The 18,956-nt window shown below is 34.3% G+C and overlaps 1 protein-coding gene across 1 annotated transcript in view; it reads left to right on the forward strand.

The window, feature by feature from the left end:
- The window catches only part of LOC117110725 (semaphorin-1A-like), a 23,355-nt gene extending 4,832 nt beyond the window's left edge, over positions 1–18,523 (forward strand). Inside the window, exons 5-15 of the mRNA XM_033253502.1 lie at positions 1,817–1,941; positions 4,699–4,813; positions 5,204–5,264; positions 6,296–6,434; positions 7,542–7,731; positions 8,780–8,856; positions 9,130–9,335; positions 10,460–10,497; positions 14,075–14,398; positions 15,478–15,581; positions 16,643–18,523. Coding sequence (XP_033109393.1) covers positions 1,817–1,941; positions 4,699–4,813; positions 5,204–5,264; positions 6,296–6,434; positions 7,542–7,731; positions 8,780–8,856; positions 9,130–9,335; positions 10,460–10,497; positions 14,075–14,398; positions 15,478–15,581; positions 16,643–16,741 — 1,478 coding nt within the window. The 3' untranslated portion in view covers positions 16,742–18,523. The remainder of the gene's footprint in view (positions 1–1,816; positions 1,942–4,698; positions 4,814–5,203; positions 5,265–6,295; positions 6,435–7,541; positions 7,732–8,779; positions 8,857–9,129; positions 9,336–10,459; positions 10,498–14,074; positions 14,399–15,477; positions 15,582–16,642) is intronic.
- The last annotated feature ends 433 nt before the right edge of the window (positions 18,524–18,956 follow it).

An 18,956-nucleotide genomic window follows, 5' to 3' on the forward strand; every position in this document is an offset into this window, starting at 1 on the left:
TAAAATAAGACTGAAATTTGATTTTTTGTGTTCCACACAAAAAATAAATGCGGATGAATTTTTCATGTTGATTTTGCGATAGGTCATGAGAAGAAATATCGTAGGCGCCGAAAACATTAGCCTATTCAATGCTGCTAGGCTAGGCCTAGCCTTACCTCGATTTAGGTTCTGTTATCACACATAAAAACGGCCGACATGATATTTTCCGTTGCTAGTATTGACACTTGTGAATATAATATTTCACAGGAATTATTTCAAATTTGTTAAAAACTGATTCTGACTGAGATTTTGACACTCAAACAAACAAATCTCTAACCGAACGACCGCATTGTGCGAGATGCGAAGTACAAAAAGTAATCTCATTAGAGAGGGCGCACTTTATTGACTGTATAAATAAAAGCGAGAGTATTCCAGTGGATGCGATCTACAACCTCTGAATTTGCCTAGTAACGATGAATTCGTTGAGAAAATGGTAATATTTTATGAGAAATAGTCTGTATTTCTCATTTTTTTTATTCTTTTGCATAAAACTAAAATTCATGCCAATATTTTTCCATGATTTATAATAATTGGAGTAATGCAAATGCATATTTTCTAAAAAAAGTCAATTTTTAGTGAAATTTTGCCGGGAATGGGGCTTTAACATGTCTTGATCAAAGTTCAAAGCATGAAACAAACAGATCATGTAGCCTGTGCTAGGTTTACGTAACATTTGATATACTGTAGTCATACACACTTAAGCGACCTACTTATTGATTTGGAATTAGGGCAAATAGAAAAATTTGTTAGATTATCACTCCCGTTCGCGTCAACAATTTTGGAAATATTGATAGGGGAATAATTTTATGTATTTATTTATTTATTTTTTTTTTTTTCGCATTTATTTTAACTGCATAAAAATAACTTTGCAAAAAACAAATGCTCACAAAATAGTTATACAGGAATTGGCTCCGAATTCGGAACTCTCGATTGATTTGGGATCACTGTAAAGTTGAAAATGCAAAGCCCATTCTTTAAACTGGTTGCTTACTGTCGCAAAAAATAAACAGCTCGCTAAATGCGACTAAAAATAGACAACGCCGCGGTCCGTCTCTAAAGAGACCCGACCAGTGGGCTGATCGGATCCTTAATTCACTGCGTGAAGACTCGAGTGTTTCACAGCTGCAGCTAAAAATGGGCGACATTGTGGCCCATCCCTAAAGAGACCCATCCAGTTGACTGATCGGATCGTTGATTTACAGCATGACGACTCACATGTTACAGAGACTCATGCTGCTAAAAATAACTTGTGGGCGGTCTTCCTTGTGATGGATGTGTTTGGTTGGATTGGTTGTTGTTTGGCAAAAACTAACTTACGACATCAAAAAAAAAAGTTCAGGTATAGGTAAAGACCAAAGCCTAGGCGCCTATGCCTACTATAACTAAAATTAGGGTGTTTCCTTCCCTTTGAGGCTCGAAAAATGTCTGATTTTTTTCACCGGAATATATAGGCCTATTTTTGGATTGGCCATTGAATCACAGGGCCGACAGTTGTTTGAATGCATCTGCCACTTCGAAAAATGGTGATGCCACGTCATGTTCGTTCTGTTCATGCACACAGGAATCCCTGGGTATATATATCTCTCCACTCCCCCCCCCCCCCCCCCCCCCCCCCCCCCCCCCCCCGGAAAAAAAATGGGGGAAAATCCAACTCCCGCCCTCATCAATTTTTTTAAAATGAGTAATAATCTAATAATTTTTTCTATGTGCCCTTATGTTAACTTTTTGTAAAATATACTAGGAAAACAAAATATAATCATATATTTTTTCTTAACAGAGGCAAATTTTGTTGGAAAACCTGTTAAACGTGGTGATTACACCTACTTTTTTTTCCGTGAATTTGCTGAAGAGTATATAAATCATGGAAAGATTATATATTCACGAGTAGGCCGCATTTGTAATGTGAGTATTCTGTATTTATTGGTGATCCGCTTTCCCAGCGGATCACCTCTTGTTATTGTCAGAGATCTTTTTTTTCTTTTCTTTTTTTTTATTTTACATTTCTGTCAAATATCTGTTCGCACGATATCTCAAAATTCCTGTGAGCTATGCACATGCGCACTTCGAGGAACATTTGGCTTGGCCTGGAATAGTCACAATAAGGTTTTCAATGTGCTCAGTCATGCGTAACGTCATCTATGTGCAATTTTGCGTTTTTACATTATCGATCATATCCTAATCAATTGTCATTTCTAATTCATATTTAGTAGGCATAAACTTTAGGTCAAGGTGAAATAACACGTACCAAAATATGCATGCGTGCATCAAAATTTAAAAATGCTCAAAATCACTCTTTGACTAAATTAGAGCATGTTTCAGGCCATTGTGAGCATTTCAAAATTTTTTTTACATTTTCCACTATGTGCGCGCATTTTTATGTGCACAGCACGTACGGAAGCTAGAAATTAAGTTTTTTTTACATTATTTAGGTTCCTGACATTGTTTTCACAAATTTCCATTATTTTCGGTCATCTTAAGGCCAATAGCAATGCCGTACACAGTAAATATGCTAAAATCAGGCCTATTCTTAATCAGTTATAGCTCCTTAGGATGAAAAGTGACCCCCAATACAATATTCTTTCATATATGACTTCTTTTTACATTTTGATGACTTCATCATGGTCAAAATAAATGTTTTTTCTGACACCCTTCTGACACCCCCCCCCCCCACATCTTTCTTTCCTCCAAAATTCCCATAAACATCTTGAACATTCATCATTTCTGAATCATATTAAATGGGCTTACACTTCAGGTCAAGGTTGAATGTCAAGTACCTTAATTTTCCGTTCGTGCATCATAACGTGCACGTACGTACATATTCTGAAAGCACATGAGTTGTAGATATGATTTTATAGATCATTATGGCTGATCGGACATTGTGGCATCACCATATTGCCATCTGAATTTTAAAAAACTGAATTTTTATTTATGACGTCATTATTTTTCTACTTATTTGAACGTATCTCGCTTATTTAGTTTGATGTAACTTCGGTGTGTTAAACAAAAGAGACATCAAGTTTAGCTTCCAAAAGGAGAAATTAACGTGTTTTTCTAGCCACATACGATAGTTCCTAATTTGCACCTAGCTTTACCATAACAACAAAAAAGATGGCACCGCCCTCGCTCAGGCTCAACTATAATAGTTTTCCAAAGAAAGCAAAGTTTCAGTGACTGTTCAAATTCTTTATCGTAATATGTTAATAACTAATATAGTTATTATTATAGAACATTAATTAGCGAATGATGGTCTATTATGAATTATGAGGAAATACGTTTTTGAACCACAGATGGCAGCTTAATATTCATCCGCGTTGCCCGATCTCTAAAATTTAGTCTGCTATTAAAGTTAGCTCTTTTCATTGGTTAGTTTGATAGTCGTGGCTTGCCAGTCGTCTTCAGTTGAACTAAAACTAGGACTTGATTTAGTCGTAGTTAATACTTAGACTACATTGTTTGTGAATACAAATTGAAGTTGCAACTAGCACTAAATGAAGTTCTAGTTCGAAGTTCGACTAAAGTTTGTTTTGAGAATACGGGCGTTAGTGCCGCGGATCACAACCAAACTCGTCCTCAATGATGAGTTCAAATCAAAAGTATTATTAATTGTATTTACATTATTCTTATTAACTAAAACTTGTTTTTTTGCCGGGGATTACAAAAGAAAATGCTGATTTACTCCCTTGTTTCTGTGAGGGACGTAGGAACACTCTCTTCAATGTGACTTAGTATTAATCAATAAAGACAAAAAATTGGAAAGACATATTAATCCTATATAGCAAGCTCACCCATTGGACTAAATATTGCTAGGGCCAATGGCTTGACCACAAGGTTGGTTTTTATCCCAGCCAAAAAACTTGGAATAGCATCGCTTCATTCCATTATTCAGAATTCCTTCTCAAATCAGACAAGCAAATTTGGCTAAAACATTTAAATATTTTTAAAATGTATTCATTTAACACATTTGAAAGTAAATGAGCCCTTATACCAAGATAAAGTTATAAAGAAAAACACCAGAATATTATTTGTTATGTCATTACAGTTATGTTTATTATTTTATTGCTGTGAAAGCTAAAATTGAAACCATGGGCTTCTTTTTTTTTTTTTTTGCGATCTTTGGATGGGCTTCTTTTCGAGGCTACTTAAATCACCAAAACTACTGTATAAACCAAGCTTGTTTTCAATTTATTTTGTTTTTTGCAATTCATTTACTGTGTATATACTGTACTATCTCGAAAAGAACCTAGGCTATCTTGAAAAGAAGCCTATGGGCTTCTTTTCGAGGCTAATTTTGCAGTCTATTTCGTGAATACTTACCTGGATAACCGACTAATTGCCATTGTTCCCAAAACGGAACACCCCTTCGGAAAAAAAATGGAACAGTCCGACCCAAGGCTTTTCGAGGCTAATTTTGCAAACTAAAGAGGGGGTTCAATTCAAGATGGGCTTCATCTCGTAATTAAGCCCATTGGACTTTGGAGGTTTTACGGTATGTAATTTTCTGTATTAAAAACTGTTTTATGCCCATATATAGTCATGATATGTCTATATATGGTCATGATGTGATGTCATCATGACCATTTTAAGCATGCCACGTGTCTTTTTCAAATAGAATTTGAGTGTCTGATTAAAAATCGCTTTACATATTGTTCTTGAACACAGACTGACGAAGGTGGTACTTCGGATAGTTTTAACGGTAAACTTATATCGTTTATTAAAGCCCGACTGGATTGCTCAATCGGTGGAGATTACGACCCATTCTTCTTCAATGAAATAAGTAAGTACTGTATCAATTATTGAGGCTCTTTTTTAATACTGCTGAATAGTTTTAAAATGTTCATTATAAGAATTTTTATTTTTTTTTTAGGAATTAAAGATTTGTTGTCCGATGCAGAATACAGAAAGTTAAATATTTTTTAATGAATTATTGTCTTTTTCATGAGAAAATTACATCTTTTAATGAAAGAAATATATAATTAATATAAATTTATAATATGAAGGCAAGGGGGAAATGCAACTTAAATAATCAATAAGACTGATTAAATTAATGAAACTTGATGTGAGTGAAATGAGTTTTGAAACATGGTAGATAGAGATAATACTCATCCTGACTATGGCAAACATAGTTGCAGTCTCCACTCCAACCTACATATTGTTATCTTTACAGGAGATATGTATCAGTCCTCTAAAGATCCTGACATTGTGTATGCTGTATTCACAACACCAGAGTGAGTTCCATTTATCATGAGAGCAGCTTAACTCAGTCGGCTAATCTGGTGGTAGCCTTTGTGTGTACGCTAAACCATGGAGATCTCTATGTCCCCGGTTCAATTCCCATCATTGCCGCCTCTTGTGTTTCAGCTGGAGGGCTGAAATACAAGTTACAATAGCACACCGTCTTTCGGATGAGACATTTAAGTTGTTGGTCCCGTGTGCATTTATGGCCCATGTGGACGTGAAAGAACGCAGTACGCTCTTCGGAAAAGGGTTAGGCATTGTCTCCCAGTGTACTGCCCAATCACCACCAGAAGGACCCCAATGAAAATAAGTCTTCTTCTAGACTTTCTTGGGCTATCCTTAGTGTTTACACCGAATAAATCCAATCCAATCATAATATGTTTCTAAAGATCTTATCATCTTAAAGATGTACTATCAGTCATGATGTAAAAAAAAAGTGAACAGTTTAATTCCACATTTTAGTTGTTTCATTTGTATATTGATGTAAGTTATTAACTTAAAAATTTGAATTAAAAAAAATTCTCCCATCAATTTTCTATATTCTTAGATTGGGTAATAATCAATTTAAGGATGTTTGTAATAAAATGTGTGTACATCTGTAAAATCTGCTTTTTTGTTCGATCTGTTTCTTGTTAGAAGCTAATAATTTACTTTACCCCTTCAAATTTTTGAGGTATTTTCCTCTCTTTTTGACTGATAGTACTTTAATAACATAATTTTTACATCAGATATTGTGAACCTTGGTAAATCCTGAAGAACCGTTAGAAATAAAGTTTTTATCTTCCGTTTTCCTCCTTATCTTGTGGCCAATCCAAAAGATCTTTTATTTTAGAATTTTTATTCGGCATTTATGATTTATATTGCTTGTTTGGAATAAAGAATTATTGTATTGTTTGATTGAAGTAATTGAATTGGCCTAAATCTAGGGGACCCTAATCTAGGAGCATTAGGTTTCGTCCTTGGGGTCAGGGACAATTTCTATCCCCTTCAGGACAATTTTTTTTATAATTTTATTTATTAGATTGAGTTTGCAACAGTCAGCAGTGTGCTGGTTTGACCTAAGTTCCATTCAGGACAAAATGGATACAGTAATGTTTCGAGGTCAGAAAACTATCAAGGATCTTTGGCTTGCTGAAACTATTTCACCTAGACCTGGCCTAGTAAGTTTTAGAAGTCCTTGTTTAATTTTTTATCATTGTTGTAGTGGATATTTTCAAAGTTTCATCCAAACTGTACAATTTATATTGTAGGTCTAATACTGTAAATAATCTCGTTCGTCAACAAAAAAGAACAATTATATACATACTACCACTTTATTGTCACATAAAATCTAGAGCAATAGGCTCACCTGATAAAGCTAGCAAAAGCTTGTATCTCAGTAAATTTTGTTAGTCTAAGGAAGGTGCTACTGCAGTGTTCTCCCAAAGTTACATACATGACAGCTTCAATAAACAGCCGTCAATTTTACTGGTCAAAATAAGTGACCAACCAGTACAAATTTTGCGATTCTAAAATAATAAAACCACTGATTAGGCCTAAGTAGTCTAGGCTGGCCTTCTTCCAGATAAATGAACATCATTGCAATCTATACCTAGGCTATATGTAATCAAACCCCACTCAAAAGGGATAACGCCCCACACTGTGTGCATACTGTAGCTGAATTTTATTGACAAATTGTTTCAATTGGGAGAACAGCGTACTTTCCATTTTTTATTTGATCTCGGGGCAATAAATGAATTTCACACATATAATAAAGAAGTGAATTGTTCAGAATTTAGCCTACATGTTTTAACAAATCATTTCAGATATCATTTTTAACAAATCATCCAAATAATTTATGACTTTCTTAGTGGTGATCCGCTTCATGAGCGTATCGGCTCACGAGCATATCACCTCTAGTTATTGTCAGAGATTTTTTTTTTCTTTATTTCTCCCCATTTTTTGTTAGCACGATATCTCAAAATTGGCACGAGTTACATACATAACAGCTTCAATAAACATTTGGCTTGGCCTGGAATAGCCACAATAAGGTTTTCAATGTACTCAGTCATGTGTGACGTCATCTACGTGCAATTTTGTGTTTTTACATTATCGATCATATCTTCCTAACCAATTGTAATTTCTAATCATTTTCAGTCGACATAAACTTCAGGTCAAGGTTGAATATCACGTTCGGTATTCAGGCACAGGGTTGAGGTATGGACTCTATAAAGTAACTGCTCTAATTATTGTTATTATTTTAACACTATCGTTTCTGTTTTATCAAGTGTTCTGCACCAATTCCAGCGTCGTCTTATGACAGGTACTGGAAATACAACCTGATTCATCCACTTATTGAGAATGGTCATGCAGTAGACAACACACCAACGCCCTTGTTTATTATGCAGAATGTTGTTTATACAAGTATTGTTGTCGAGGATAAACTGATTGGCAAACCTGTCTACATAATTGGTACAGGTATGGGCTAAAATTTGTGTTTGACGAACGCTTCATTAATCACCGCCTTTAACCAATAAGTAGATTGAAGGTGGTGGTTGTGAGGGCTGGTATTTAAAGAAATATAAATTACCTTTAAATTTTTAGTCTGAGAGTGCCATTTTTGGACATCTAGGAAGTGCCATAGATATAAAATTTTGTACCTCAACCCCAACCTTGGTGCCCACACTTACAGCTGAAGGTTGCAGGGTCAGGTTGGGGCTATTTCTTTGGCACTGTATTGTATGTATGTATGTATATATTCCTGGTCAAGGCACCTATTTTTTTTTTACAACCACCACCTTCAATCACACAGAATTCCGCTCTTTAGCATTTAAAATGTATATATGTATATGTATATATATATATATATATATATTTATACCCCAGTAAGGTCACTTAGTCACTAGTAGTAGTGTCCCCTACTACTACAGAACAGGGGCAGATGCATGTGTTTCGAGGCTCACGTGAAGGAGTTCACTCGACCGATTTATATCTCTTAGTTAAATGATTCATGGTACACTCTTGGGTACTGATTTAGTTGACTGCTGCATAGTCTTTCCATACCCCACCACACCCTCTCCCCTGCAGCAAACAGGATCCGCCATTGTAGAGCTTATTTATCTAATAAAGAAAGTCGAAAAAACAATAGAAACGATTCTGTGTTTTAAAATAGTCTAACTGCGCCACATCTCCAAAGCCCTGGCCTACCCAACCTAGTAATCTTTGTGCACCTAGACCTACCTTATAGGCTTGGCTCCTGACCTAACTAGGCCCGTGGCCTAACTAGACCCTAGCATCAATTCAGAATCTGAATGCCAGGGCTCCCAAGTCTCCCGGAACACCCGGGAGTCTCCCGGATTTTTGATCGATCTCCCGGGCTCCCGGAAACCCAACATTTTCTCCCGGATTTATAATTTCTCCCGGATTCCTCCCGAAATCGTTGTTTTTGTCCAAGCTCGATCACATACACCACTTCCAGAAGACTACTTTAACACATAGTATACTTCTTTTTAATGATGAAATATAGATAATGGTGCCATCTTTATGGCCTACAAAAGTGAAAGTCAGCAGCAAATATTTCACAAGATTGATTTGAGCAATGAGGTAAAGTATAAATTACGTTTATTCCTTTATTTGAAGTTTTCCAAATGAAATTTATTAGTAGCTGCTGTTAGTTGGTGTTTAAGAGCGGTGTCAATACACCACGGTTGCTACTTATAATCAGTTACCATGTATAAATTGCCGATATAGTTTGATAGCGTGTCAGACATATCTGATCAAATAAATCATGTAGTTGGGAAATGCTTTACTTTGTCTGTTTAAACATCTTTTAGTCTGACAGACAACTGGCATTTATTATTTATGTCTATCTCATAGGGCTTGGATGAAGTGACAGATCTACGTGTACATTATACTGGCAACAATACAAATGCTTATGTTTACGGCACCACGAATGGCCAAGTATTTGGATTTCAATTAGTAAATTGTATGCGATACGTACATGGTAAATGTGCATCAAATCCTTATTGTGAATGGAACACAGATAATATGTTGTGTTCTTCCATTTTCCAGACAGAAGAGGAGTAAGTAATTAATATTTAACACATAGATAATTTTCGGGAAAGTGAGTTCTTCAGGCCTATCAGTTCATCGATCCACTGGAAGAAAGACTATGTACCCAACTACTTAATAATGTTGGAATAATACTAAATTGCCTATGTCTTTGATTTTTTTTCTCTATGTTATAGGCAGAAAGAATTAGGTAAAATTACCTTACCTTTTTCAAGAGGGGAAAAACCTTAAATTTTGAAGAACTTAAAGGTCATTAAAAAAACTACTCAGAGGTTGGGAAAGCTCATTTCTGGCCATCTAGGTATTATTTTCCCCCCTTTCATTTTGGGTTTTTTTGGAAACACTCTTTCAAATCCTGGATCCGCCCCTCTACCCCACACTGGAAATGCATATTCTGGTATAGGTCTAATGGTACTGATAGAGAAATTAAAAAGTTTGGAGTCATTAAGACCAGCTCCTTGAACTTGTTTAGGTACATTCTAAAATGACACTGATTATGTAACCAATGTGGGGCTGTCAGGATGAACTATTTGCAGTAATTATGCCAAGCAGTTTAAATTATGTGACACATTCTAAGTTACATTCTCTAATATGGGGTGGGTCAAATTCGAGTTCGACTTTTTTACAGCTAACCCTTTTTTCCTTTGAATTTTTAATGTGAAGAGACAAGTTGTTATCTGCCCACTTAACAGTCTCATTAAGAATGGTTTGGAGCCCATTTGTCCCATCCCTGCCAACACACTCGTAGACGTAGGTGTCATCCATGTACTTTGTCACGGCACCCCCTCTAAGAGATCCTCGACAAAGATGATAAAATGAATAAATGGAAATTGGCATCTCAATACCTCATATCACATAATCAATGCTCTATGAAATTTCGAAGCATCAAGCTAACCTAGGAAACTGGGTTGTAATATGACATCATCAAGCCTATACATGTGCACATCACACAAATTTGTCGCATATAATTTAGTTGTGTGTACATAGATTTATGTGCAAGTTCTTAATCAATATATAAAAAATTTTATATCTACTGTACCTCGTAAAAATCATGATTTGGTGATTTCAGCAAAGATGTGCACACCAAAAATGTTTAGATGTAATTTGTAATCAAACTCAAATTATTTTATTTCAGGTCACCAGATGTGGAGATAGTTCTTAAAGATTATGAGGGTAAGTTTGTTTTTGTTGACAATAATAGTAATATTGTACAGATAATCATATACTAATTTGAGTAAGGACAAGAAGTTTGTGCCAATTTATACGTACACACGCTTGCACAGCTATGGAAGAAATGTATCGTAGCACCATTCTTTTTAAATATCTTAAAATTACTGGCATATTTTGAGTTCCTATTTATGTCCAATTAAATATCATACAAAATAATTTTACAAAAACAGGAGCAAAAGAATGAGAAATCATTATTCATATTATGTTAGTAAAGTACACTTGCATAGATAGCTTCATGACTTAGGACTTTCAGAATTATGGAATCTGTTTGGGTCCAATGAAGATGTTGGTTTATTTCTTATGTTAGATGGGCACAGTAACTGAGATCATGTTTTCCGGAAATTTTTAAATTATAGCGCACACAATATTTGATGAATTCTGTAGATCTTATTTAAAAAGGGCATACACATTAAGGCTACAAATCAATGTAGACTGATGTTACTATTTACTCATATTTTTAGTGTCATTAATTACATTATTACTGCTTATTACTACTATTTATTATTATTATCTAGAATTTTTAAAGTATTAAGTTACTGTAGTACTATATAATGTTTTATTCATTGCAGCTCATCATCATGATTTATGTGGTTTATTTATGTAAATAAACTATTTAAATGTAGGTGTGGTTCATTTAATTATTTCCTGGTGTTAATTTCTTTTTTGTCTTTACTTTACTGTATATATCCTTTAGTAAGTCAAGTCAAGGAAGTATGTATATATACATATACACCTCCTTGGTTAAGTTAATTCATGTCCCAGGGAGTGGCTACCCTGTATCTACAAGTTGTGTTCTACTTGTAATAAGCCTGAACAGTGAGATTGTACTCCGTTCTCCCTAATCATACTTTTTTGTGTGTTCTTTTGATTTTGTTAGTTTTAATGATTTTGATTGTTATAGTTTTACTGTGGATGCACCATTGATGGTGTGATGTGTGATGTGTGCCGCTGTTAAAAAAGCGCTTTCCAAATTATTATTATTATTATTATTATTATTATTATTATTATAGTACAATGAAAGGAGGATAGTATTATGTGGAGTATACCAATTCAGTGAATGCAGCTGATACAAACGCATAGGTTCTCTATATATAATGGAATAAAATATATTATAAAATGACCATGTTAATCACTAAAATAAGTCAATACAGGACGATTAAGAAATGTATACATCCGTCACAACATTATTATTTATGTACGGTATTGTACAATCCATTTTTACTATATTATCAATTATCAGTAATCCTATTGTATATGCTTCAACATTATAAACAAATTTAATATTAACTCATGTTATTCTTTATATAAATTACATAAAAAAAAGGTAATTTACTTTCATTTGCAAAGGTCTTTCTAAAATTATAGTTTAAGACGTCGCAGCATTCAATATGAGAGCAGCTTAGCTCAGTCGGCTAATCTGGTGGTAGCCGCTGTGTGTGCGCTGAACCGTGGAGATCTATAGGTCCCTGGTTCAATTCCCATCGCTGCCTCTCCTTGTGTTTCAGCTAGAGGGCTGAAATACAAGTTACAATAGCGCACCGTCTTGTGCATTATGGCCCATGTGCACGTTAAAGAACGCAGTACACTCTTCGGAAAAGAGTAGGGGATTGTCTCCCGGTGTACTGCCCAATCACCACCAGAAGGACCCCACTGGAAATAAGTCTTCTTCTAGACTTTCGTGGGCTATCCTTGGTGTTTACACCGAATAAATCCAATCCAATATTATGCTTTAGAATATTCTGCTATATATGGCAATACTTGCAGCGTTTGGCCAACTGGCTTCACAGAATGATGATATTTAAACGATACAGGTACTTCTGGGCGGATCCATATGGAATAATGGCCGTCGACATCCGGACCCCCTACAACCCTTAACGAGAGTAATTTTTTGTTAACAAAAATGTGTTCAGGTGTTACACTTTAGGTAAATAGTCAGAAGCCTTTTTTTCTTTATGGGTAGGGGGGTGATTTATGAATAATATTATTGTTGGCTTTTAAGTCTCTCAAAATATGGGAGGGTGAAAGGACAGAAGACGGTTTCCCCAAGTTATAAACTTATGCTACAGGAGCTCTGAACCCCTTCCTGCAAATATCTGGATCTACTCCAATACATCATAATCTTGCAAAAGGCCGCTGATAAAACGCCTAAAAATGTTCGCTAAATTATATACCGTTAATAGAATGAAATATATTAAAAAGTGACCATGTTAATCACTAAAAGTAAAATAAGTCAATATTTGATGAATAAGGAATGTCACATTCATCACAACATTTTAGCATGTCTGGTATAATCATGGAAATATAAAATTGTATACCTCCATGTTATAATCCATTTTTTACTGTATTATTCTTAGGAGTAATAATGATGGCACCTTACCTGTTTTTCTCAATATTATAATCAAAATTATTGGCAAAGTTCTTTATCTAAAGAGTAATTTGTCTTTAATTTGCAAAGATCTTTCTAAAATGTAGCTATATTCAGCATTATTCATAGCTTTCGGCGGCCTTTTGCGATTAATATTAATAACAATAATAATAATGATAATTATAACAATCACATTTGTTGTACATTATGTAAGAAACATAAAAAAATGAAAATTTATAGATAAATATAGAAAAATACATTAATAATGGATTAATATGACAAATAGAGCTGTGTATCTCAATGTGGCTGTATTGAAAATGTATTCCATGGCATTAAGCTTGGTTCTAGTACAAGCCATGGTAGTTAAATAGTTTGGTAGTTAAGATGCTTGCCTTCCAATCCCAAAGTCATAGGTTCCGTTCCTGTCATGGTAACAGAATTTTTTTTTGTTATGATCAAAAGCAACTCTACAACCTTATCCTCATATTGAGACTTGTGAAGGGATTGCCACATAGGAAAGCTAGTTGGCCCTTGTAGCTAAATTTAAATAAATACTGTGTAATGGCAAGACTGCAATGCCACCTAGGGTAAGGAACAAGATGAAACAACTGTGACACCAGGCTAGTATCTGGAGGTTGTGTGTTTGATTCCCTCCTGAATCACTAGCACATTTTTTCGCAAGTATTTGGGAACGTACTGAGTATTCTGTACAATAACGCGTCAGGTAGGGCAAAACATCACTCCTATGATATTTTCCTGATGCGAACACTCATTGAAGTAACATTTGCAATACCTGCTGCTACTTGGGGATTGCATTCAACACTAGTCACTAAGCATATGCTCAGTGGTCTAGTGGTCATTACACCAGGCTAGTTATCTGGAAGTTGTGTGTTCGTTTCCCACTCGAATCACTAGCAATTTTTTCGCATCTATTTGACAACATACTGAGTATTTGGTACATTAAAACTTCAGGTAAGCAAAACATCACTGCTACATCTGTGATTATCACCAAAAATTTCTAGGTAATAAGCCAATGAAACTGCTGCCGCCAATGATAATGTTAAAAGGTCCTGAAAACAACTCCAATTAGATTTTGTTTATTTTTTATAATATTTTTGTTCAAATTATTTAATTCTCTTCTCTTCACAATTTCAGATTTTACTAGTCAAGTAAATTGTGCGAATGATAATGTAGTCCTGAAATTTATGCAGAATTCACCTCGCACATGCTTAAAGAAATCTGATGGAACATGCCGATTTTATTTAGTTGCCACCGTTAAGAAGGGTACTGACAAGCCCTCGTGGGAAATGAATGACAATGGTAATGATGTAGATGTTGCAGTCAGCGAAGTTTCAGGTTCACTCTTCACTAGGGTCTATTACACGGTGACTGTTACTGTTAAGACCTCTGCTGATTACACATTTGGCTTGGAATTAACATCATGTTCTCTTCAATTTCAAGTTCAGCTTGACGATTCAGGTATTTTTAAAAATCTGACATTTGTGGCCGGCTCTGGCAAAATCCGCCATTTCTTGCAATTTCTAATTTCGCTCAAGCACCCAAAACATCATTTTTTTTATTTTTAAGAAGATATATTAAAGTATATTTCTGCAAAATATCAATCACTAAATCTAACTGAGGAGTATATTAAAATTATTTTTACAATACAAATATTAAAAATAAACTATTGGTTTTGGAATCTTTGAAAGCTGTTCTCTCAATACCTACATGTCGGATATCAAATAAATTAAATATCAAATGAACACTGTTGTAATGAAGTATTTATGCAGAATATAAAAACTGGTTTAGCCAAAGCTGGTCACATTTGTTAAAATGCATATTCTAGGAACCAGTGTGTTTGTGTGTCTGTGTGGGTGTGTGTACGTCTGTGTGTATACACAAGTATCTGTACGTACATTTATGTGTATGTTTTTTGGGGGTTTTTTTTAGTACAGCACAAAATGAGAATAGTATGGCCAAGTGGATTTTTCAGGCACCTCAAATACTTAATATCTTAAATTACTCACTCAGATTATAATTTTAAATAATACAAGTTTTAAAAATAAATATTTTATACAGTATCTCTTAAACCAATCATTAATTTCACACCAAAGTTTTACCATAGGTCACTACTTTATCCTCTTTAAAGTCATTGTGATTCTCAACACCAGTTCATATTAGTAGCATAGAATTCACAGCCCTTGCCGAAGTCTAGTTATAATTCTGTTCCCATTTTTGCAGTGTAAGTATTTTCCTCAACATATTGACTACAGACTGTTAAACATTGGGTCCTGAGTGCAAATTAGGAACATTGTAGTACTCTTCCTCACAAAAAAAAAAAAAAAAAAAAAAAAACACTCAAAAACAACTTAAATTTCTAAAACTCAGTGTATGGATAACTATGTTTGGCAGGGCCATCTCGCAGCTGATCTTAGCTCCAATTTGTCAGTGTAAATTGGGCTTCTTTAGTCTATATGGTGACCAGTGAATTATTTGTTAATAGTATTTCTCAATAAGAAAGCTTGAAAATATGTTTATAATTATTTGTATTGTTTTAGATGATGTACGTTATGATTTAAAATTCCTTAATGGTATTAAAGAATTTGATGAAGATGCTGAAAAATATAGATACTGTCTGTACAGATGGCCACAGGAGAATTCAGTAAGTATTAGTCAAAGATTATTTTCTGTGTTAACTGATTGGGTTACTACTTTTCAAGTACACAAATGCATATCCTAACACCTAATACAAATATGTATTGAATCAACCAACGTGTTTACTTCTTTTCAAATTAGCAAACCTAACAAACTCCAATAAAAATTCATTTGTACAACATATTTGAGAATGGTTTTCCTCCAGATCCTTAGGCATAAATGCAATAACAACTGATTCTTACATGTCCGTCAATGTAACTGTTTGACACAGCGATTTCCATTCAGGTTCTGAACATTGTCGAGGGTTGGAACCACACGCTGACCATTTTCTGCCTGCCATGCTTAGTTAACCCAGCTTGCACTGTTGACGGGTTGTAAAGTGGCTCACACTATGTTTTAACCCTAGGTGCAAGCATTTCATGGCTTATAAATTAAATGAATACGAATATGAATATTGTGGCCGCCTCTCATCAATATTGATCAGGCCTGATTTGTCAAGATATACAAAAAATATATAAATAAGTTTTATATAAAAATGCACCGTTTTTTCGGAAGAGTTATTTACACTAATCCATTGATCCTGTGTGCAAATATAGCCCATTTGGAATCTTTGGAAAAGAATAATTGATTGTCTGCCAGTGTACTGCAGAATCACCAACAGAAGGATACCACTGGAAATAAGTCTTTTGACTTTCTTTCAATGGTTATCCTTGGTGTACCCACCGAATAAATCAAATGTTAATTTAATCAACTATCCATGCAGGTAAAGTAGATGTAATTTGAGCCTGAACAAATTCCCGAGGTTCATATCCTTTTATTGGCTTTTCATGCAGCAATATCACTATCCTTTTCAGTTGATAAGTAAATATGTGATTGAATAAAACCATCTAAAGTAGCATCCTTCATATAGTTAGTTTATCTTGGACTTACACATTCTCACATTCTAAAAGCACAAACTAATAAATAAATAACCATGAAAAATTGCTTTTTAAAGACATATTGCTTAACGATAGTACATATTGGTCTTGCTTAGTATTCCATACTAAATGGTTTTTTTTTTTCTTGCAGGACATAGTCTGCCAAGGTCGGATTTTGCGACAAACCAAGGATGGAAAAATGTTTTTCCCGCGATCTAACAGTGATGTTTGTTCATTTTTTAAAGAGTAACATTGTTATGCCTGCCAAGTTTTAACTTGTTTACACATTGCTTTTTATTTCCACTTTAACTGTTTCTTACACTGTTATAACCAAACTTTTCTACAATTGCTAATAAGTCTTAGAAAAATACAGTAAGATACAAATCATTATTCTGGAATAGTTGTTGGAACAAAATTTATATATTGTTTAAGAAATGCAGTGTTCCAAAAAAAATAAAAATAATGATTTTAGATATAAAAAATACTGCTGCTCACTGCTTTGTAATTGCATAAATATGGTTTTTTACTTGGCTTTGGTACATTATACAGAAAGTTTTTTTTCTTGAACATTGTTGGATCCTGTTGTTGTTACAGTAATGAATGATTGACTGTTGTAGAATTTAAGTTGTATACTTCATTGAAAGTATTTTGTTTTATTTTGGAGCATGTTTTACAGCAAGTACAGTATCCGTTATCTTGCTGATATGCAACTCAGAAAACAAAAACTTATTTTGATAACTTATTCAATAGTTCAACAGTTTCTAATTTCTATAGCGGTGTCTATATAAAGTCTACATATGTTGTATGTTCTCAGAATATAATGTTTCATGTTTTGTGCAATTAGTCGTCCTATAAGGGTATTGTATAGAATTTGACTTGTTTGTATTTGACATCGTGTTTAGTAGGTGACACTGATCATTTTCAGCCCTATTGTTCTCACCCTTAATGGTGGAATTTTAAGTCACTGTAAGTGAAATGGAACCATAATCATTGTTGAGACCCTTCATATATGTATTTGTATTCGGGTCTCTCTGGTGAGAAAAATCTTTACAGTACACAGGGTTGAACAAGATAATTTCACGGCTCTCTTAAAACCAAAATTTCTTTAAATGATCATAGTTAAAAATGGTGTAAATTGATGATATTACAAGGTCATCTCTTTAATATTAGGTCAGGCACTTGTTTGGTTGAAAACGTCAGTGTGTCAGTCTGTGAGAGGAGTGTTTGTTGGCTAGAGTTAGTAAAAGTGCCTTCAGTTTATTTTTCATAAGGTAAAATACAAATTATGCGTTGTGTATTTGTCTTGTGTAATAGCTATGCCGATTTGCTTTATTATGCTATTGTAAAAAGTTTTGTATTCTTTATAACCAAAAATATGTGCTACATTTATTTCTATTATAATAGATTTTTTTTTAGTATACTATGATTATAGTGGCTGTCTAGTGGTCAATGGCCATATGACTATTTTGAATCCATGTATATTTAAGTCCAATATACTCTCAGATTTATTGTGATGCCTAATTATCATCTTAGAATAAAGCACTGATGAGTCCATATATATTTCCACTTCCAATATATATTTCCAAGTCCAATATACTCTCTGATTTACTGTGATGCTTAATTATCATCTTAGAATGAAGCGCTGATGATAATTTTTCGAAACATGCTTTTTAAACTTTAGGGTTTGACATGCTGCTCCAACAAAAATGAAAAATGCTTTTTGCTTGATAATTTTTATTTCATATATTTGACCAATGAGATATTCTTTCTGAATTTCCACTTTTGGAAAATATTTAAGTTTTGATTTATTTTTATTTTACTTAATTTGTGAGCACATTGTATATAAAGATGTACTGTACACTTGAAAAAAATGCATTGACTTAGTGAGATTTGAACCAGTGACCTCTGATAACTATTCCACCGCAGGCTCACATCCAGGAGGGTGCAATGATTGCGGAATAGGTTCAGCTAAATTTGTTTTCTGTAACTATTTTCCAAAAATTTTTAATGTTTACATTTTAACCAGTACTTTGGGCAATTGGAACCCCTACAGTACTGAAGCTGAGATGTAAACATCTCTGAACCTTTACCCCGCCAGGGATTCCAGGGGACACCATACCCCAGTAGGTCCATTATAAATTGTACACCACCGCAAACCTCCAGTGGCAGCTAGATACGGTCCTGCACTGCTCTATCAGCTGGTAAATTGGAGCGGTTACTATGATCTGAGCTTGGCTATTTAACATCTAAGCTACAAAGCAAACTTTGTACTGATAGGTGTGAATGTGTTACTACTGTCTGAATGTGAAGCAAAGTTGTATATTTTCTTGGATAGAATTTCCCATTCAAGTTATATTTTTTTTCTCAATACATGTATTTCATTTGATATGGGCTATTGTAATTGCTTCATTTAGGATAACACCAAACTGATGACAAATTGCGAATTTATATATATATATATATAT

The sequence above is a fragment of the Anneissia japonica genome, unplaced genomic scaffold, assembly GCF_011630105.1.
Source record: "Anneissia japonica isolate Jap-2015-1 unplaced genomic scaffold, ASM1163010v1 scaffold2756_len2360902_cov194, whole genome shotgun sequence".
Lineage (NCBI taxonomy): Eukaryota > Metazoa > Echinodermata > Crinoidea > Comatulida > Comatulidae > Anneissia > Anneissia japonica.